This window comes from Meles meles, chromosome 15 (assembly GCF_922984935.1).
Source record: "Meles meles chromosome 15, mMelMel3.1 paternal haplotype, whole genome shotgun sequence".
Taxonomy (NCBI): domain Eukaryota; kingdom Metazoa; phylum Chordata; class Mammalia; order Carnivora; family Mustelidae; genus Meles; species Meles meles.
This window is the reverse complement of record NC_060080.1, coordinates 21,584,610-21,606,480: the sequence shown is the minus strand read 5'-3', so window position 1 is coordinate 21,606,480 and position 21,871 is coordinate 21,584,610. Positions and strand designations below refer to the sequence as shown.

The following is a 21,871-nucleotide window of genomic DNA, read 5'->3' as shown; positions in this document are numbered from 1 at the left end:
CCCACAGGGGTCATTCCACTTCCACCCCTCAAATGGTCCCAGATCCGGAGAAGGGCAGGATGGTGATGGGGTCGCCTCCGAAGCTGAGGCGGAGAGTGAGCAGTGAAAGGAGCCGCGGGTCTAGACACATTAGCCCTTTATTGAGCCCCTCCCCCGCGGCGGGGCGCCGAGCTGGGTGGCGCAGCGGTCTCTGCGCAGGTCCTCCGCGACCCCAGCGCCGGGACCCAGGGGTCAGTGCCCGCCTGTGCCTGGGAAAGAAAGCTCGGTGGGCGGGCGCCCCAAAGGAACAAGACAGCTCCGCACCCCGACTCATCCCTTTTCCCCAGCCACGTGGCTTTCTCCTCTACCGCCCCACCCAGCCGGGTCTCCCAGAGCCCAAGGGGAAAGGCTGGTGGGAAAGAGTGTACTTCGGCACGCGCGCTAGGGGGCGCCCCTCCTGCCGGAGGCAGGGCGGCACTTCAAGAGAGCGTGGACCTGCGACTCCTGGGGCCGCAGGAAGGCGTCACGGAGGAGGTTGAGTTGGGGCGGGTTGGGGGGAACCGGAGCGTAGGGCCAGCCCCGCCAGGCCCCTCGGGACGCACTCACCTTCCGGCCCCTCCGGCCGCTCTTCCTCCGGCCCCGCGCCCTCTTCCCCGTCCAGTGCCACCTCCTCATCCTCGTCCTCCCCGGAAGCGCCTAGCCCCAAGGAAGGCCCCGTGAGGTGGGGTCCCTGCCGCTCCGGGCCGTGACGCACCCCCGCCCCCGGCGTCCCCTCCGGCCGCCCCGTCCCCGCGGCCCGCCGCCCCCTCCCATCCTCACGCCCTCACCCGGCTGGAAGTCGATGGTCCTCAGCATTTCGGCCACGTGCTCCACGCTCACGGTGAACTGCTCCATGCTCTCGTAGCCCGGCTCGGGCCGTCCCGCCAGCTCCACTTTCGACATCGCCCCGACCCTGCAGCGCGGCAGCCGCTCAGGGGGACCGGCCCCAGTCCCCTCACCCCCCTCCGCGTGGCGGCGGAGCCCAGGCAGCCCCTTCCCTGCCATTGCCGCTCCGCCTACTCACTTATTGATCAGCTCCTTGGCCTGCTGCAGGGAAGAAAGGAGGGTGACCGTAAGCACCGCGCCAAGCGCTGGCAGAGCCCCTTTCTGGTGCCGGCAGTGCTGCGGGGCAGGCGGGGATGGATATCCCGGTTCGTGGAGGAGAAAACGGACTCAGGCGGGGGGACCTGCCCCGGGCTGTGGGGCAAGTGGGGACCAGAGAGGAGACCGGAGCCCAGCCCTCCATGGGCCAAGGCGCCTACCGCAGCCGCTCTGCAGCCTGCCTCCCTCTGCCAGGGCCCACCTGGAGGTACAGCGCCATCTGCGGCTCCTCCATGGACTGGATGGCGGACTCCACCAGCTTGGAGGAAGCTTCCAGGTGGTCTCCATACTGGCGGATGAGGCCCCGGACTCGCAGCAGCTTCTCCTCCTGCTCGCGGGCCAGCGCCTGGAGCAGCTCTGCCTTGCGCTCCTCCAGCACGGAACACAGGGCCTCGAACCTCTGGCTGAGCAACTGCTTCTGCCTCCGGCTGTTGTCCTGAAGGCGGGGAGCAAGGATGAGACCTCCAGCGTGAAGAGCACTCACCCACTTGTCCCACTCCCCACTTAAGGGACGCCCCCCCCGACAGCCAATAAGGAGAGTTCCCCACACACAAGGTGGCGGAGCATTCCCAGGTCTTTGCAGTAACAATTACAAGATTTTTTTAAATTGAGATATAACTGACTTTTAACATTATATCAGTTTCAGGTGTGCCATGTAGTGATTCCGCATTTGTATATACTGTGAAATGACAACAAGTCTAGTTACCATGTCACTAAATATAGTTACAATTTTTTCCCCTGTGAACACTTTTTTAAGATTTTCTCTCTTTAGCAAATACTAGATTTTAAAGGACTTCAGGGGTATTTCTGGCCCTAGTTTTTACTTGTATTATCTCATTTAACTCTCAAAAATATCCAGTGAGGTAGTCGTCATAGCATTCTCATTATCACCAAAGCACAGAGAAATGAAGTAAGTGGACCAATGCCACAGAGCTAGACGTGGGGGCACAGCTGAGATTGAAACTTTGCAGCCTGGCTAAACTACCCCACTACTTGGGCTTCACCCCCCAGGAACCCAGACTCACCTCAATGGTCTGGCACACTTCCTCCATCTGCGTGATCACTGCTTGCACACGGTCGTTGCCCGCCACCAGCATTGCGATGCCATCACTGAGCTCGCTCTGCCACACACACACAACAGGCCAGCCCTTAGAGCTGGAGGACACTGTCTACAGCTGTACCCTCCAATCCCAGCCAGAGCCGTCTGGGAGAGGACTGCCCTGGTGCCCCACCATCAGAGCAGCCATCCCAGAGACCTAGATGGCTTGGAGCCATCCAAGAAGTGTGGAAGCACATTTATGGATCCTGGAAGGAGGTGGAAAGAGGAGGGCCTCCACCGCCAAATAAGAAAGGAATAGACATTTGCCAAATATCCACCAAATGCCAGGCCCGGGACTAAATGCTTCATCTGTAGATTCATGCCTTCCATCAGTCTGGAAAGATTCTTCGTAATAATCTGTTAGGATACTATTGCCTCTTCTCCATTCTCTCTGTTTTCTCATTCTGTGATTCTGAGATGACTTATGTGTTCATCCTTCTCAGTTGCTTTTTCAGGGCCCTCTTTCTGTTCACTAATTCTCTCTTCAGAGGAATCTGTCATTTAATTCATCCTTTCAGTGTTTTATTTCAACAACCACATTTTTGTTTTTAAAAGTTCTATTTGGTTCTTTGTTAAATATGCATGTTTGGTAATCTATTATCACTGGGGTTTTATTCCATCTTTTTCAGAAAATATTTTATATACAAGGGCTCTCAATTTTTTAAAATAATTCTAATATCTGAATCCCTCAGGGGTTTAATCCGTATTTTTTGTTTCCACTAATTTTATTCATGGGTTATACTTCTTTCTGTATCCTCATTTTTGAATTAATATTTTGCTATTCTAAATCTAAGGAAAACTCAAGGGCCTGAATTGAGGGGATTTTCCTCTAGGCAGATTCAGCATTCACTTTTGTCAAAAGCCGGGCAGCACGTCTGACTGCCTTTGTTCCTGAGGTCCCAGCTTAACCTGGGTTCATGGGAATCTTCAGGACAGGTGTCCACCTCTCAGGGGTCTGGAAGCATAGTCTCATATCTCTAGTTCAGGAATACTGCTAGCTTTTTCCCTTTGATAAAATTTTTATTTTATTTTTAAAAAAGACTTATGTAGGGGCACCTGGGTGGCTTGGTGGGTTAAGCTGCTGCCTTCAGCTCAGATCATGATCTCAGGGTCCTGGGAACGAGCCCCACATTGGGCTCTTTGCTCAGCGGGGAGCCTGCTTCTCTCCCTCTCCCTCTCTACCTGCCTCTCTGCCTACTTGTGATCTTTCTCTGCAAATAAATAAATAAAATCTTTTAAAAAAGATTTATGTAATTTATGAGAGAGAGAGGAAGAGTGTGAGCAGGGGGAGGGGCACAGGGAGAAGATCTCAAGCAGACTCAGCGCTGAGCGTGGACCCTGATGCGCAGCTCGATCTCACGGCCCTGAGATCACAACCGGAGCCAAAATCAAGAGTCAGATGCTCAACTGACTGAGCCACCCAGGCGCCCCACTGATATAATTTTTTAAGTTATGTTTTATGTCAAATGTAGTTGTGTGGTGGTGAGAGGGCCTGGAGAGTATCTAGGCCACCAAACCGAAGTTTCTGGTATCCATTATCTAATTGTATCCTTAAAACAACTTTGGAACTTGGCACCCTCGTCCCCATTTTACAAGCGAGGAAAGTCAGGGCCAGAGAGGTCAAGTGACTTACCTACGGTCACACTGAGTCATGCACAGAGCTGGGACTGTAGCCCTGATCTGCCAGCCTTTAAAGCCAAGTGGAGTGAGAGGCTGAAGTTGGAGACCCTGTCCACTGTCCCCAGCCCCACTGCGCCTGCTCCTTCAGCTGCTTGGTACCTTCTGGCGTTTGTAAATGGTGGGTAGCGGGGCCACCTCGCAGTCCTTGTGGGCGCCGAAGACCTTACAGAGGGAGCAGGTGGGCACCTCACAGCTCAGGCAGTAGATATTGATCTTCTCCTCCTCGTGCTCCTCGCACATGAGGTGTTGCTCAGCCTTGGAGTGCAGTGGCCTGGAGGGGAGTGAGCAGGATGGCAGAAGGGTCAGGGGCCAGGCTGGAGGGAAGTGGGGGGGCTGCCCAGGGTCCCATCCTCTGATCTCTAAAGAGGCAGGCTGATTCTTTCAGCCCTTCCCCTTTGACTGATGGGCTCCCCAGCTCTGTCCCAGACTGCTCCTTAGAGGGACGAGAGGAGCTGACAGCTCACCGGGAAGACTCCTGCTTGTAAATGTCGATGATGTTCTCCACTAGCAGGTTTCGCTGCAGGCCATAGACACCATGTCTGTCCAGGACAACCTCATGCCTGCAAGATGGGCAGCGGAAGCGGCCCCCCGAAGACACTGTGGTGGAGCCCCGGGACTGCCACAGAGGGTTCGAGGCCTGTAGGGACAAGTAACATGAGAGAACAGGCACGGTGAGGCATGAGGGCCCAGGGAGGAGGAGGCAGGGGGAAAGGTCATGAGGGCGGAGGTCTAGAACGGCAGAATGGGGAGGCATGAGTTCTTTCCTACAGCGGGGCCCTCCTGCTCTGAGAGCAGCTCAGGCAGGTGGCCATGGAGATCGTCTTTCCCACTTTTGCTTCATTACTCCTTAAGCATCCCTGCATCCGGAGCCTAACTTTGGTCAGGGCCCAGTCGGGATGGGATCTCTCCAAAGGGGCCCAGCTTGCAGGTGTGGGGAGACCCTGGTGTTGACCGGAAGGCTAAGGTTGAAAATAAGCTCTGTGTGGTGCAGCCAATGTCCTCTGGGGGCTCTCATGGGTCACATCTAGGGGGAGATTCTCTGGAGCCCTTGGCAGGGAAACTGAGACAAGTAGTGAACAATAACACACATGACACCATGCTGGGTCATTCTAGGAAACCATCCCCAGAGACTGGGAGTCAGGAGACCTGTGTTCTTGGGCTGCCCCTAACACTGTTCTACCATGTAAATTTGAACAAACATTCAGTGTCTGTAAAATTAAGGATGAGATTGGAATATTCCTTCTACAACAAATATTGAGTGTGCCAGGTAATTACAAGGCTCTGGGGATAAGATATGAATATGTGCACCCCTGCCCTACAGACAAGCAAACCGAGCAAAGCGACATCTACATCCAGCAGGCTGGGTGTTAGGATAAGAGTAAACTCAGGAGGAGGGTTTACAAGAGATGTTCATCATTTACACCTCTTAGAGAACTTGCTTCATCCCACCCTGAAGGGGAGAGTCCTGCCATGGCCCAGGCCACAGATGATTGGCTCAGAGTTGAGGAGGTGATCCCCTGACCCAAGCAGAACCAATCAAATGTTCTATCCAGGAAATTGGAATTGAGACACAGAGGCGAAGGTGGCTGGATAGTGTGCAACTTTGAAACCGAAAAGACCCGTGGAACTGGGCTGAGAGCTGACACTGTGGTGCCTTTGGACTTGTGAAACCCGAGGGGTCAGAGAGTGTGAACAGGAGGGCTGGTCTTCAGAGAAGACAGAAGAGCCAACTTGTGGACAGCAAGAGAGATAAGAGGCTGGCAGAGACCGCTTGTCCTTCCATGTTCACCTTGTCTTCTTCGGTAAGAAAGCCTCTGAATTGTTAAGACACATGGAGTAAAGATTGTGTGTCCAAGCCTCCCTTCTAGCTGGGTGTGACCAGGCGACTGCATTCTGGCCACTGGGATGTAGATAGCAAAGTTTTGTGTCATTTCTAGAAAGTATCTTTTTTTTTTTTTTTAAGATTTTGTTTATTTGACAGACAGAGATCACAAGCAGGCAGAGAGGCAGGCAGAGACAGAGGAGGAAGCAGGCTCCCTGCTGAGCAGAGAGCCCAATGCGGGGCTCCATCCCAGGACTCTGGGATCATGACCTGAGCCGAAGGCAGAGGCTTCAACCCACTGAGCCAACCAGGTGCCCCTCTAGCAAGTATGTTCAATGGAGGGACATCGCCTCCTCTTTTCTCCTTCCTGCTGGCTGGAATGGAGATGGAGTGGCTCAAGGCTGAAGCAGCCATATTGAGCCATGAGGTAGTCACATGGTGAGAATGGCAGCAAGATAAAAGGAGTGAGTCTCAGGTGAGGCAGTCCTGGACTGCCGGCCTATACTTGCACTTAAGAGAAAAAACATGTTTTAACCTTCCTGAAGTCATTGCTATTTTGGGTTTTCTGTCACTTACAGCAGAACTTAGTCCTAACTGGCTGGAAGACCATGAACTCATACAGACTAATGGGGAGAACAGTCTACCTGTGACTTTGCAAATTTAGATGTATTTCCTACAGTTGAGTTCGATGGAATTCTCCAAATTCTTAAGCTGGACATCAGCCAGAGGGCTGCTTCTGTGTACGACAGAGCCCAGAATACATACAAGCGTCCAAGTCCACAGTCTTGTTTGAAACTTTAAAAGCAAGAGGTATGGGCACGGCAGGAAACGTGACCCCTGTGCAGTGGGCAAGCCTGCCTCGGTGAGAGTGACTGCCTGTCACAAATGTCACATTTGGGGGGCAATCCTGGTGAATCATAAGAAGTTAATACTTCAGGCCATCATAAAGCCAAACAGATTAGTCTGAGATTATCCAAGGTCGTGTTGGTGCCTTTGTCCTTCTCAGGAGCTGGAACATTCTCTTTAGGCAATGGGCGAAAGTATAAGATCACTGGGCTTTTGCTTACTTAATGCAATTACCTTTCATTATTTAGAATCCAAGTGAGTAAGGAGCTGTTGGAGAACTCTAAGGCTGCAAGTTCCTGGAGAGATTTGGCTTCTCTTTGATGTGCTGGTGGCTAGCATATAAAGGTACTCAGTGAACGTATGAATGGGTGGAAAGGGGACAATATTCTGAAGTCTTAGCCCAAAGCACAAACTTCTGAGGGGCCTCTCTCCCCCCCTTCCTCTGCACTGCCCCCCTTCCTCTATACTCAATATTTAACATTCAACACATGTTTTGAGGGCCTATTATGCGCCAACCACCATGCTATGGGCTTCCCAGACGTTGCTGAATTTAACTCTCAAGGATTCCTTGTAAATATGGTGCAGGAGATGAACATTTACCTGCCCCCCACTTAGACTACAGGAAATACAGGGACAGTGGCTAACTGGGCACATACTTCATACCAGGTTTTGCTCTAAGTCCTTTTATTTGTATTAATTCATTTAAACCTCTTATCAACCTTCTGAAATAGGTACTACTATTAGCCCCATTTCCAAGATAGGAAACTGTAGCCCAGAGATGTGAAATAAAGCGGTCATGGTTATCAGCTAAGAGGTGGCAGAACCAATATTTGAACTCAGGCACTCTGACCCGAGTCCGTCCTAAAAGTCAATATACTACATTGTCGGAGGCAATAAAATTGAGGCCACCTGAAGAGGGATGCCTAGAGCTAATATTCACCTCTCCGACTCTCAGGTAAAACAGATTTTAGTAAGGCCAAACACCAACCCTTCACAAAGGAAAGAAACAACAATGGAGAAGTCAGCTGTGCAACCGCGGATTGATGTTATGGGAGCAGAGATCAACTCCGACCCATCCAAACCGAAACCCCATGAAGCAATATAAGGGCCCAGCTTGCAACCAGAATGTGAAAAGGAAAGGAAGCCTGCTTCTCCCTCTCCCACCCGCCCTGCTCCCATCTTAGGAAGACCTCCTCCCATGGATCTCCACGTGCCCCCAGGAAAGAGAATTCCTCAGATTCTTTGTGGAAAAATATTCTGTAGCAACATAACCAAATTGAGACCCTCAGTTGCCTACTAACCCAGGTCATCCCCGTCTGATCGCCAAAGAAGCCAAAGGACCAAACAGAGATTGCAAACCAATGATAACATACAGCCAGCTGGTTCACATTCGGGTGGACGGTGGAAGAAAGCCAAGGTAAACAGAGGGTTGAGTAAAGAATTCACCCTCAGCTTCAGAACTACCCCTGTTCAAAGAGGAGACGTAAGCAGAAAGGATCCAACAGGACATACAAGCCAAGTGGGGAGCCTGCTTCCCCCCTCTCTCTCTGCCTGCCTCTCCCCCTACTTGTGATCTCTCTCTCTCTCTCTGTCAAATAAATAAATAAAAGGATTTCTAAAGAAAAAGAAGAGATGTAAGTGATCAAAGCTGGACAAGAAAAGTGAACTGGCAGAATTAAGAAATCATGTAAAATACGTTAGCAATATAGAAACAAAATTCACACTTGACACAACAGCAGGAAGTAGAGTGCGTGACATTGACCGTCACCTAGATCGCGGTGGAAAGTAACAGGACAAAAGTAACCAGGACCACAGGCTGCAGTGTGGGTCAACCTTGAGGACATTGTGCGAGGTGAAATCAGCCTGTCACAAAAGGACAAATATTGCATGATCCCTCTCGTATGAGGAACGTAAAAGAGTCAAATTCATAGAGATAAAAAGTAGAATGGTGGTTGCCAGGGACTGGGCAGCGGGGGGTGCGAAGTTAGTATTTTAATGGGTACAGAGTTTCAGTTTGGAATGATGAGAGGTTCTGGATATGGTAATACAACAGTGTGAATATAGCTAATCCCACTGAACTACACACTTAAGAACAGTTAAGACGAGGGGTGCGTGGGTGGCTCAGTCGTTAAGTGTCTACCTTCAGCTCAGGTCACGATCCGAGGGTCCTGGGATCGAGCCCCGCATTGGCTCCCTGCTCTTCCAGAAGCCTGCTTCTCCCTCTCCCACCCCCCTGCTTGTGTTCCCTCTCTCACTGTGTCTCTGTCTGTCAAATTAATAAAATCTTTAAAAAAAAAAGAGTAGTTAAGATGATAAATTTATATTATGCATTTACCATAATATAAAAAAGTGTTTTTAAAAATATTTATTTATTTGAGAGAGAGAGAGAGTGAGTGAGTGGTGGCGAGGGACAGAGAGAAAAAATCCCCAAGTAGACCTTTGCTGAGCGCCAAGCCCTATCCTGGGCTCAATCCCACGACCCCATGGGATCACAACTTGAGCTGAAACCAAGAGTCGGGTGCTTGACTGATTGAGCCACCCAAGTGCCCCTAAGAGGAAGTTAAAAAAAAAAGCAGTCAGGACTTGCTGGGATGTCTTGGCAAAGGGGGATGGACCAGGAAGCACGCTACTCCTTCACCACTTCCCCACGCCAGAAAGACGTCTTAGCAGCTCATCCCACCAGCTAATCACTGCCATTCTCTTGGGATTGTCTCTAGGAGACAGTCCCTCTCAGGCAGTGCAACCTAAATCCTTTGTTTGAAGAGCGCCTTTCTGGGGAGCTGGCGAGCTCACTGGCAGGTGGTGGGGAGGGGTCGCACCCCTGGCCTTTTCGAGGTTTGCCTGCAGCTCCAGGGCAGCTCCCTGGATTGGGTACCATAGCCCACCCATGATTTCCCAGCCATCCACGTGTTCCACAGTGTCCTCCCTCTTCCAAAGCTCAGTTCCTCCTGCAGGATCCTCCCTAGGGTGGCTGGCTGGCTTTCCTCTTACCCTCCAGGGCACACCCTCCTTCCTGTGATTGCCTCAGCAGTGCTTCCCCCGCCCAACTCCACACCCCACATCGGTTGCTAGACAGTCCTCCGCACGCATATATATGTATGTGCCCTTTCGCACTAGGGCTAAATGTGACCAGTAATGAAATAGTTAAGTTTATCTTCTGGATTTTCCAGGCTCCTTAACTCTTGGCACACTCATGTTGCGTAGAGGCCGTCTCTGTGTTACCCATGAGCTAGCTCGGTGTTTCTCCAAGTGTGGTGTACATACTGATGACAGGCATGAAGATTTTAGGTGGCATGCGAATGGACATTGAAAATTTTTATGTGTTTGTTTTGTGCATATTAGAAAAAATAACCAGCCTACATACTTAGTGATTTTTCAAGAATTTTGTCATTTAGAATGAAGATAGAATGAACATTTAAGCTTTAAAAGTGAGTCCTTTTTTTTTTAAGGATGCTATTTATTTATTTGATGGAGAGAGAGTGAGCACAAGCAGAGGAGAGAGGTAGAGGGAGAAGCAGGCTTCCCCCTGAGTAGGGAGCCGGCTGCAGGACTCTATCCCAGGATTCTAGGATCATGACCTGAGTTGAAGGCAGACGTTTAACTGCTTAAGTGACTGAGCCATCCAGTTGCCCCTAAAAGTGAGTCCTTTTAAATAGAAATAATTAACCATCGCGCAGGTGGTACATAGCTATGGCAAAAATCAGGAAGGTGAAAAGAGAATGAAGACTGGGGAGTCGCTCTAACCCTTTCCTGACTCCTCCCTCACTCGAAACTTGTCTGTCTCATGTCTATGTCCCCAATTTTTTTCAAATGCTGGTGGTTATTTTGAGAAAGTCGTCTGTACTGGATATGTGGATAAAATTGTTACCCCTTCTTGGTAACATTTCTACATTTTAACAGAAGGCATTTAATGCGGCACAATATAGGGAAAGCGGCAATGATCTGAAGATCTGATTTTGGATTTGGCATTTACGACCTCAGGAAGGCAATTTCTCTCAGGGTCCCAGGCTCCTCAGATCTAAAAAGATGGATCTGTACTTAGCACTTGGTCCTGATGTTCTGTGAGCCATGAGCCTTGACGGATAAAATACGGTAAGAATTTCAGATACCCTGACCAGTGTTTATTTGCCTGTGAGATGGCGAAGGAGTTTTAGAACAACCTCCCCCCGCACACCACAGAGGCCATCAACTCCCTCTCTTTACCTCCGTGATCCAGGGTCTCACTTGTCTGTGTCTGTGCCTCCGACAGCTGTCCCTAGAGCCCTCTTCTTGTCTCATAGAAGTAGTTCCTGAAATCCCATCTCTGAAATAGTCCTAGTGCGTTTGGATGGATTTCTTCATTCTATCACTTGTATTATCTATAAGGCTTGAATTTTATATACCTGTATTATCTTGGTAATCATAATAAACAATAATTTTTTCATATAGGAAACATACTGGTTATGTGACGGTAGAAGAGCAATTTTTTTTAAAGATTATTTATTTATTTATTTGACAGAGAGAGAGCACAAGCAGGCAGAGAGTCAGGCAGAGAGAGAGGAGGAAGCAGGCTCCCCGCGGAGCAGAGAGCCCGATGCGGGGCTCGATCCCAGGACCCTGAAACCATGACCCGAGCTGAAGGCAGCGGCTTAATCCACTGAGCCACCCAGGCGCCCCAGTAGAAGAGCAATTAAATGAGTTATAACAGAATTATTCCATTACCCTTCTTAACACAGTTCTTTGTAACAGGGGGAGATAGTCATGTTATGATTTTAGATGAAAAAAGCAGGATGTAAATCTACATAGACAGGAGGATCCCAATTTTGAAATGGGTGATGGGGTTCCCAGGTGATTTTAAAACTTTCTTTGTATTCATCTACATTTCCCAAATTTCCCTCTGTAGACCCTGAATTACTTTTAAAATGCATTTTTAAAAAAGTTAAATGTTTTTGCAATAATTGTCATCAAGGGATAGAATTGTGAGTTATTCCTTTTTCTTTTTCTTTTTTTTTTTAAATATTTTATTTATTTATTTGACAGAGAGAGAAGTCACAAGTAGGCAGAGAGGCAGGCAGAGAGAGAGGGAGAAACAGGCTCCCCACTGAGCAGAAAGCCCGATGTGGGGCTCGATCCCAGGACCCTGAGATCATGACCTGAGCCGAAGGCAGAGGCTTAAACCACTGAGCCACCCAGGTGCCCCTTCTTTTTCTTTTTTTAACAATTTCTAATTTTTGTACAAGGACTTTGGGGTTTGAAAAAAATTTTTACTTTTAAAAAATGTGGGGCACCGGCTGGCTCAGTGGGTGGAGCATGCAACTCTTGATCTCGGGTTGTGAGTTTGAGATCCAGGTCAGGTGTGGAGCCTACCTAAGGAAAAAATAAAATAATTTAAAAATGCAATGTTCAGGGGCACCTGGGTGGCTGGGTGGTTTGAGCATCTGACTCTTGGTTTCAGCTCGGGTCATAAGCTCAGGGTCGTGAGATCGAGCCCCTGCGGTCCCGCAGGGTGCTCAGTGAGGTGCCGGCTCGGGATTCTCTCTCAACCACTCCCTCTCTGCTCTTTCCTCTGCTAACACTCACTCTTTTCTCTCTCTCCCTCCCTCTCTCTCAAATAAATAAATAAAATCTTTCTAAAAAAATGCAATGCTCAGTCCTGACATGAATGGAAAGGGGGCGCTAGAGTGCCATAAAAACCAAGAAGATAAACCACTAGAAGAAATGTAAAAAACTATGTTGGTTCAAGGGAGGGAATGTTTAAGAAGATGCCATTTGAAGAGAGAGTAGACAGGTAGCAGACAGGTAGGAAAGAGTTTAAGGAGAACAGAGAGACTAGGATTTTAAGTTACAAACAGGGGAGGTATGGGGGTGGGGGAAGCTCGAAAAGTGGGTTTTTAAATGAAAGGCTTTGGAGTTTAATGAATTAATTTTAGAAGATTTATTTATTTTAGAGAGAGAGAAAGAGAGTGGGGGGGAAGGGTATAGGGAGAAATTCTTCAAGCAGACACCCCACTGAGCTCAGGGCCCAATGCAGAGCTTAATCTCATGACCCATGAGATCATGACTGGAGCCAAAAGCAAGAGTTGGAGGCAGAACTGACTGAGCCACCCGTGCGCCCCTTTTAAATTTTATTTTTTTAAATTGTGGCAAAATCATAAAGGGCTTTAAATTCAAGGGTAAGGATCTGAACTTAATTTTGTAGACATGTTTTCTGAACTAGGAGAGAAAATAAGAGTGAATATTAATCTAAGAGAGGTAATTTGGATAGATGGTGAGGGGAGAGAGAGGTTAAAGGCACAGATAACTAGGAAGCAAGTGCCATAGTCAAACAAGTAATGGGCCCATCCTCAGGTAGTGGCAGTGATCTTGGAAAGACTAGGGATGCCAGGGATGCCTTGGTGGCTCAGTGGGTTGGGCATCTGCCTTCAGCTTGGGTCATGATCCCAGAGTCCCAAGATCAAGCCCCGGGTCAGGCTCTCTGCTCAGCAGGGAGTCTGCTTCTCCCTCTGACCTTCTCCCCACCTTGTGCTCTCTCTCTCTCAAATAAATAAAATCTTAAAAAAAAAAAAAAAAAGACTAGGGATGCCAGAGGCAAATCAGTAAGACTGACCATTCATTTGGATGTGGGCGGGTTGTAGGCAGAGGAGAAAGTCAAACCTGGATATTTAGGAAGATGCTGGGGCCTGTAACGCAGGAGTATTTAACCTGGAGACCACAGCCCCTAAAGATCTTTGATGAAAATTCTATGGACTTCAGATGAAAAAAAAAAAATCACACCTTGATTTTCACTAAGCTCTAGCAGAAATTGGGCATTTCCCTCAGTTATAAACGTAGGCAACAAACCACAGCGTTTGTAGCGGTACTTGGTTACCCACAGAAATATCGAGCATTTCACGTCTCATTATTGCTGTTGCTCAAATACCCAAAAATAATTTACGCTTATCACTACCTCTAAACTACTTCAAGCCCACTTTTTGAGCTCATGATTTAATGTGGTAATCAGGAGCACAAACATACTCTATCAAACATGTTCTAATTACTCTGGTAATTACATTCCAGTGCTTCTCAAGCTTTTTTTCATTACTGCTCCTTCCAGAAAACTTGTAAGACATTTTCCCCCCTAACATCAACCCGTCCCCCATTAAATTTTAGTACCAAAAAAATCTACAAGAGTGAAACTCCTAGAGGCAGAGAGTAGAAAGGAGGTTTCCAGGGGGGAATGATGAGAAACTGATCAGAGGGCACAAGTTTTCCATTCTGAGATGAATGTATTCTGAAGACCTGATGTATAGCGTAGGGACTGGAGTTAGTCACACTGTACCGCCTACTTGGCGATTGCTAGGAGAGCAGGAGACCACACACGGGGTAACCATGTGAGGTGATGGATGTTTTAACTCGCTTGCTTGATGTGATTGGTTCACAATCTCAAATCCTCATGTTGTTGCCTTAAATATGTATAATTTTGGTCAGTTTTATCTCAGTACAGCTGGGTGGGAGAGTTTTACCTGAAAGCAAAAACTAAATAAAAATTTAAAAATAAAATCACAATAAAAATATTCTAATATGGCAGATATCCCTGGGGCAACATCAGCTCCGCTGAGAATGTATAAGAATGCATGCTGTGTTCTAATGGATCCAGTCTCTTCATAATCAAATGTATTTTATGCACTTAAAAACATTTTTCTTTTTTTTTTAAGATTATTTATTTATTTATTTGACAGACGAAATCACAGGTAGCAGAGAGTGAGGGAGGGAAGCAGGCTCCCTGCTGAGCAGAGAGAGCCTGATATGGGGCTTGATCCCAGGACTCCGGGATCCTGACCTGAGCCAAAGGCAGAGGCTTTAACCTACTGAGCCACCCAGGTGCCCTAAAAACATTTTTCTTACATAAACCACAGACATCGCCGTTAGGATCCACAGGCTTTACAAACTGACAAAGGGGTCCACAGTCCAAAAAGAGAGAACTTCCTGCCCTGCTTGTAAGTCCTACACGGTCTCAATTTCACGCTAAGGTGTAGACAGCAACCTGCTTACTACCGCTCCAGAGCTGGCGGTCTCTGCATTGGACTAAGGATCTCTCAGCTGACTAATACCCAGTTAGCAAAATCCCATCTTCTGCTTCTGTTTATCTTTCTATTTCAAGACCAAGAAATAACACTGTATGTTAACCAACTGGAATTAAAATAAAAACCTAAAATAAAAACCACCAAGAAAAAAAAAAAAAAAGCAAGCTCTTGTAGATGGCTGTGTGGAAGCACAGGGGATAGACCCGCTCTTAGCCCGATGAAACAACTCTCCATCTCAGGGTTGTGGGCTCGAGCCCCATGTTGGGTGTAGAGATTGCTAAAAATAAATAAATAAATAAACTTAGAAAAAAAAAAAAAAAGAAATCCATAGTAAGTTTTCTTGAATTTGTGAAATCAGACTGTTAGAATTACAAGGATGTTAAAGATGAGCTAAGAGCATCCTTTTAATCTATATATGTGTAAACAGGCTTGCAGAGGTAAAATAGCCTGACATCACATGGCAAGAAAGGACTAGATTAGGGACTAGAACCCAGGAGCCAGTCTGGGTCTAGGTTTTTCGTTTTCCGCTCACCAAGTTTCTTCTGTCAAGCAAGCAAAATCCCTAACCCTGCTGCAAGGTAAACGACATTCACAGACTTGCACTGAACCAATTTCTCATAAAGGAGACCCCTCCCCCCTGCGCCACTGTTGGGCTGGGGAGGTCTGGGGAGCGGGGCAGGAGGCAGGCTCTCCCGATGACCACAGGTCCTCACAGTGAATGGATAAGGAAGTAGATCCCCGGGTGGAGTGAAACAGAGGGCATCTCTTTCCCAGGACACCCTTTATTAGAGAAGGTGGCCCTTTTCTTCAGATTCCCGTATCTGTCCATCTCTCCCTAGATGGACACCTTCCAGAAAAGCTGATCTCTAACAACCTTCTTCCAAGGCCTTCTGGTTGTCTGTTAAATCACAACAGGCTGCAGCCCATAAACAAGTGTCCACAGTGAAGTGGGGGCAGGTATAAAAATAAACTGAAGGCTGGCTTAAGGGAGTTTAGGACTGAATAGAGTTTACAAATACGGAAGCGCATGGGAAGATGTTTGTGTCAAATTCCCACACCAACAGCTTTCCCCTAGTCAAAGTGCTTGGTTAGCTGAGTGGGTGCAAGTGTGGAGAAATAGGGAGGGAGAAATTAGAGGAGGTTAATGTGGTATTTCGGTGTCTTTCTCTTTAAATTCAGAGTGAGAGAGAGAGGTATTACGGTTCTAAAGAAACCTAGTTAAATTGTGATGGCGACTATGTAAAGATATGTATGGCCAGTGGGGCTTGAAAGTAATATACAAATGTGAAAATCACTGTGTTGGGGGAGGTAGGATTCTGGATGACTTTCTCCCAAACCCTTAATGCTGTTCAACATTTTCAATTAAATGTTCAATTAAACACTTTCCAATTTGCTTCCTGGGCAATTAACCTGATGTTACAAAATCACAGTTCTCTAAAATTATTTTATTTTTTAAGATTTCACTTATTTATTTGACAGAGAGGTCACAGGTAGACAGAGAGTCAGGCAGAGAGAGAGATGAGGAAGGAGGCTCTACACCGAGCAGAGAGCCTGACGTGGGGCTTGATCCCAGGACCCTGGGATCATGACCTGAGCTGAAGGCAGAGGCTTTAACCCACTGAGCCACCCAGGCATCCCTAAAATTTTTTTATTTAAAAAAATTTTTTTTTTAATTTTTAAGTAATCTCTACACCCAACGTGGGGCTTGAACTCACAACCCTGAGATCAAGAGTCACATGCTCTACCAATTGAGCCAGACAGGAGCCACAACTCCCTAAAATTCTTGCTTGTTGTCCATCATAGCAGTTTTTAGGACAGCAAAACACTGGACACCATCTAAATGTTTCAGAGGACTGATTTCAATAGGCTGCAGTCCAGTCATAACAATGGAACGTTATGCCCCCATTTTATTTATTTATTTAGAGCGAAAATGGGGGAGGGGCTGGGAGAAGGAGAGGGAAAGGGAAAGGGAGAATCCCAAGCAGGCTCGGGGCTCAGCTCCACCCTGAGTTTTGATCTCACGACCCTGAGATCATAACCAGAGCCAAATCAAGAGTCGGATGCTTAACTGATCGAGCCAGCCACGCTCCCCTACACAGCCATTTTAAGATGAAGACACAGATCTCAATGCCAAGAGAGAGTGAGTGAGCAAAGGCAGATGTAGGACCATGAGTGTAGCTGAAACACACACACACACACACACACACACACACACACACACACGTACCCATCTGTGGAAAATCTCTGGAAGGATACCCAAGAAAGTTGGAAATGGCCACCTCCATTTGGAGAAGCGAAATGAGGGCTTGAGGCGGTCCCTTGTCATGATATAAACTCCCATACTAGTTTTTTTAAAGTGTCTGTGTGTGTGTGTGTGTGTGCGTGCATGCGTGCGTGCGTGTGACACTGGTTTAAGTTTTATAAGTTCTGTTAACTTTCTAGGCAATGTTCTCAGGGTATTCTTCCTAAGTGGTTTTAAGATAGAGTTACCAAAAGTCCTATTCTTGTTCCCATACTTAGAAAACAGACAATCTGATTATGCCTACAGTTGTCAAAATGTGGAGGCAATGTGTGAAAAACTAAATATGCTCCTCTTTCGGAGGGAGATCTACTGAGCTGTATATACATAAGTGCAGCCAAAGAACTGGGTCAGCCTCCCACCAGGCTGCCCCAAATAAAGCAGAGCGAGGAAATGAGCTGTTCACTCTTCTCCTTGGGGAGGGGGCAGGGCGCTCTGCACTTTTATAAGAGACTCATCATTGGGCACCTGGGTGGCTCAGCTGGTTGAGCATCTGCCTTTGGCTCAGGTTATGATCCCAGGGTCCTGGGATCGAGCCCCGCGTCAGGCTCCCTGCTCGGTGGAGAGCTTGCTTCTCCCTCTCCCTCTGCCTGCCTCTCTGCCTACTTGTGAATGTTTGCTCGCTCTCTCTCTCCCTGTGTCAAATAAATAAATAAAATCTTTTTTAAAAATAGGAAAATATTGGGGCGCCTGGGTGGCTCAGTGGATTAAGCCGCTGCCTTCGGCTCAGGTCATGATCTCAGGGTCCTGGGATCGAGCCCCGCATCGGGCTCTCTGCTCCGCAGGGAGCCTGCTTCCTCTTCTCTCTCTGCCTGCCTCTCTGCCTACTTGTGATCTCTCTCTCTGTCAAATAAACAAATAAAATCTTTAAAAAAAATAGGAAAATAGAAGAGACACATCAGTCCAGATCCATAGAACCATCCCAAAGCTCTGGGAATCATGTTGTTTCCTAAATATTATGCATAAGATTTGGGTCAGTCCCGGGTCTCTCTGGGTCTAATCAGAATTTCAGAGCTTCAAGGAACCAAAACGGTGAGGCCACTTAAACATCCTCTAGCCTACATATAGAGAACCTGTCCCTGGAACCATCTGGTGATACTATGTGCCTTGTACTTTAATATTCTGGCCATTTTTTTTAATAGGACAGATTACCCTCACTTTCAAAACTTCTCTTTGCTTTCATGTATTTCAAGATCTAACGGAAGGATGCTTCACTACAAATTCATGAGAAGGGCTGGCAAAATCTTGTTGCCATTCCCTCCTGGGCATGTCAGCCTAAAGGAAGTCCAGAAAGGCACTTAGCACAAGGGGAAACTAAGATGGTGGGCAAGGAGAGAGCTCTAGCACGTGACTTGATGTCCAGAATGAGCAGAGAGAGCAGTCAGCCCTTCCCAGAGAGAGAAAACCACGGGCTCTGAGATATTCTGGAGCCAAACAATGTAATGGTAGGTTTAGACAATTAGAAGAAGAGGAGACAGAGGGGGGGCACCTGGGTGGCTTAGCTGGTTAAGCACCTGCCTTTGACTCAAGTCATGATCCCAGGGTCTTGGGATTGAGTCCCAGGTGGGGCTCCCTGCTTAGCAGCGAGTCTGCTTCTCCCTCTCCCTCTGCTGCTCCCCGTTTGTGCTCTCTCACTTGCACTCTCTCTACCAAATAAATAAATAAAATCTTTTAAAAATGTTAAAAAAAAATAGGAGTTGGGAATGGACCTCAACAGGAAGACCTCAGTAGGTCACAGAGCACCACTATGGGGCAGCCTGACTTAGTGCATTAATTTTCTCCAAAACATGCTGCCCCAAGGAATCCCCCCACAAAGAGAGAGAGAGAGAGCGCGCATTTTCTTAGTTAAGTTAAAAATCATTTGTGTTCAATACGTTTCCTCCTGAATTCTGGTACAGTTGGAGAATAATCGTTCATGACACCGTTATCACTGCCATGCCTACGGAGCTGGCCAGCTTTGGTCTATTCCGAGGTTTTACTTCATTAGCAAGGTGTGCGTGTGCGAGCGCGTGTGCACACATGTGAGCGTGCACTTCTCCCCTTACTCTCTCTGATCTTCGTTCCAGTGGCACAAGACAAGCAAGAAAACCCACTGATGGACCATTCTGGTATATGCTGCGTTTCCTTCCGAAACCAGGAGCGAAAACAACATCTGTGAATTTGATTAGCTGTGCTTTGCCCCACAGGCTGACATCAACCAAAACCGGTTGCATTTCTCCGCCTCCTCTCTACTTAAGTGACCGCAGTCCTCTTTAACCAGCAGCCCCTCTACTGACCGACGTGGAATGCGGTACAGGTGTGAATGTCAGTTGGCGAGAAGTCCCGCTCTCCTGCCCACCGTCTAACTCTGCCCCCCAAAGGTGGACGCGCTGAGCTTTGCCTCCAACACAAATCGTCCCATCGTGGACTTTGCTCACGGGGCTCATTTTGTCATGTTTATCTTATTGGTATATTCTCCAAGTCTCCCGTATCATCCTCAAAACCCGAAACTCCAAACTGGAATGCTGAGTCCAGCTCAGATCACCACACAGCCTGGTGTGGGATCACCTCCCTCCCGGGCTCTAGTTTCTCTGGGGGTCTTCTCTCCCCTGTGGACACTGGCCTTCCGGCTGCGGTCTCCGCGCACGTCGCCTGTCCTTGCCAGCCTGCAGAGCAGCTGCTGACTCATGCTTACGTTGGGATCTCCTGGGACCCCGGGACAGCCACCACCCACCGCGTGGAGCGCCCTGCCCGCCAGCTTCTGGGGTCTCCGCCCCCCGGCCCGGCCCACCTGGAAGACGTCGTTGGCACACTTGCGGCATAGGTTGTGCTGGCAGGGCAGGATCACCACCGGTTTGGAGAACATCTCCAGGCAGATGGGGCAGATGAGCTGCTTCTCCAGGTTGTCCATGCTGTGTGCATCCCCTAGCAGCGGCTTGAAACCCACTGTGAAGTTCATCCCCTCAGTGATCGTGCCTGCCCTGGCCTTGGCCCCGGTCCTGGCCTTCCCTGACTGCCTCTGGACCCTTCCTCCTTGACTTTAGACAGTCCGTGGGTTCTTATGTTCCCTTCTACCGCTCACTCTTGAAATAGCTCTGCTTGCTCTCCTGTCCCTTCCTCCAACAAGTCCCCTCGTCCTCAGATGGCTGTTGTCAGACACTTCTCTGTCTTTATCTACTCTTTGCTCTGTACCCCAGTCAGGCACGTGTAGCTAGCTTTCTCTGTCCCTCCCTCCCTGAATGACTCTTGTCCCCCCAAATTTCTCCTTTTGTTCTCCAAATGACTCTTGTTCACTCTATGGGCAGCACTGTTTGTCCCTTGCTTCCCAGAGAGGAGATTAATTTTAACGTGGGGGTGGGGAACAAGGGGCATCTGCATGACATTCCAGCTCCCGATTTAGCTCATGTAAGGCGAGCCACAGCTGTCACTGAGTGAGTGACCCTGACTCACTCAGGAATGGGTGACTGCCTTACACAAGGGCAGGGGTGAGCTTCACTGCTCATGGAGAAAGGTGGGCCTCCGAAGGTGTCCAGCTCTCAGGCTCAGAAGGCTCCTGTGATCCCTGAGCCCCATAAGCATGGGCTCTTCTTCCAGGCAGAATCAACACTGGCCTGGATGGGGGCACCTGACATGGCTCAGGGTGGCAGGAAAGACCTCACCAGACCCAGAGCCTAGTCAGTGCCTCCAAGGCTCAGCCAGTGACCCTCACCCTCTTACGCTGGACCCTGGGATTCAGAACAGGGACACCAGAGATTGTGGGAAAGGCTCTGGTCCAACACTTCTGGTCCATTTCTGTCCTTGCCCAGAACTTTCTTCTATCATCCTAGGAAAAAAAGCTAAGGACGCTAGAGCTGGCAGTTGCACCAGGGCCTGGAACGACCTCATGAGCATGCCTCTGAGAAAGTGTGGGAATTGGGTCCATGAACACATCACTGGAGCCACTCCAAAGACTTTAAATTTGTTAGGAAATCGAGAGAAGTTGAGCTGAGCAGAAAGGACCTGAGTGCCAGGAACCTATTTTGGGCACCAGGGGAATTGGTCTCCAGGGAAATTTTAGAGCATTGACAAAGTCGTAATCACAAGGCTCCAGGAAGCCTTTGTCTTCGCTCCACGGTTGTCCTGGACCCCTGCTGGACCCCTCCTGGACTCCTGGACTCCTGCTCTCCAAGACAGGCTGGTCTCAGACGTGAGCACTGGCCCTCTGTCTTTTTCTCTTGTGGGTCTTTCCCTCTACCCCAGGCAGGATTCATCTTTTTGGCGCCCAACTGATGCATGGGGTTGGACAAAAGCTCTTTTATTTATTGACATTCCTTAGCCCTTCTCCCAGTGGTGAGAAAGAAATTCAAGGAGTTACTTGGCTCTGACCTTGGATGGATGGGAAATAAACGGTGTGGAGAAGATAAAACAGGCAGAGTGAAGAGGCACGAGAATGGGGAGAGGGTCTGTAGAAGTATTATCTTTTCCCTATCGTATGTTTCACGCCCCTGTTTTCAGAACAAAATATACGGTGATCAACCTGCTTAAGATGTGGAGAAAAGGATGGAGGCAAGCAGGCACTGAGAGATGAACTTCAGTCAGCCCAGGACCCATGCTAAGGGGGGGCTGTGTTGGGGTGCAGTCTGGAGGGAAGCCAGGGGTGGGATAACTACCCCTACCCCTCCAATGCATTCATACTTTGCCTGAGTTTACTCATGGTGGCACAGAATGAGGCTGACGATGTCAACTGCTTGGGCAGCAGAGAAAGGTGAGACCAGCCCCAGAAAAGCGTGCTGGTATAGGAATGAGGCTGACGCTAAGTTCTTGGTGCAGCGTTCCGGCAAAGGAGGGTTAGCTGGTACAGCAGCTCTGGGATAGGATCTACTCTGCTCAGTTATCAGGATCTTGGTGGAGACAATGCAAGTGGCTCAGGGCCCTTACCAGTTGAAGTTGGCCCAAATCCCAAGGCACAGGAAAAAGAATGCTCGGGAAAAGTCTGTCACCACGGC

At 48.5% G+C, this 21,871-nt stretch overlaps 1 protein-coding gene across 1 annotated transcript; it reads right to left on the bottom strand.

The window, feature by feature from the left end:
- Positions 1-28: 28 nt before the first annotated feature.
- TRIM54 (tripartite motif containing 54) lies at positions 29-19,915 on the bottom strand. Its single transcript, XM_045979026.1, has 10 exons — positions 19,678-19,915; positions 4,363-4,535; positions 3,998-4,169; positions 2,145-2,240; positions 1,322-1,555; positions 1,043-1,065; positions 807-931; positions 586-675; positions 408-483; positions 29-83 (listed from the first exon to the last, which is right to left on the bottom strand). Exons 1-10 carry the CDS (start codon positions 19,843-19,845, stop codon positions 29-31), a joined length of 1,212 nt encoding a protein of 403 aa, XP_045834982.1. The 5' UTR covers positions 19,846-19,915.
- Between the last annotated feature and the right edge of the window lie 1,956 nt (positions 19,916-21,871).

Excerpts from the sequence above, each read along its gene's own strand:
- TRIM54 (XM_045979026.1), bottom strand. The coding sequence starts at position 19,845 with ATGAACTTCACAGTGGGTTTCAAGCCGCTGCTAGGGGATGCACACAGC. Across the intron at positions 932-1,042 it reads GCCAAGGAGCTGATCAATAA|GGTCGGGGCGATGTCGAAAG; the intron begins GTGAGTAGGCGG and ends GCCGCGCTGCAG. Across the intron at positions 484-585 it reads GCGGCCGGAGGGGCCGGAAG|GAGTCGCAGGTCCACGCTCT; the intron begins GTGAGTGCGTCC and ends CTGCGGCCCCAG.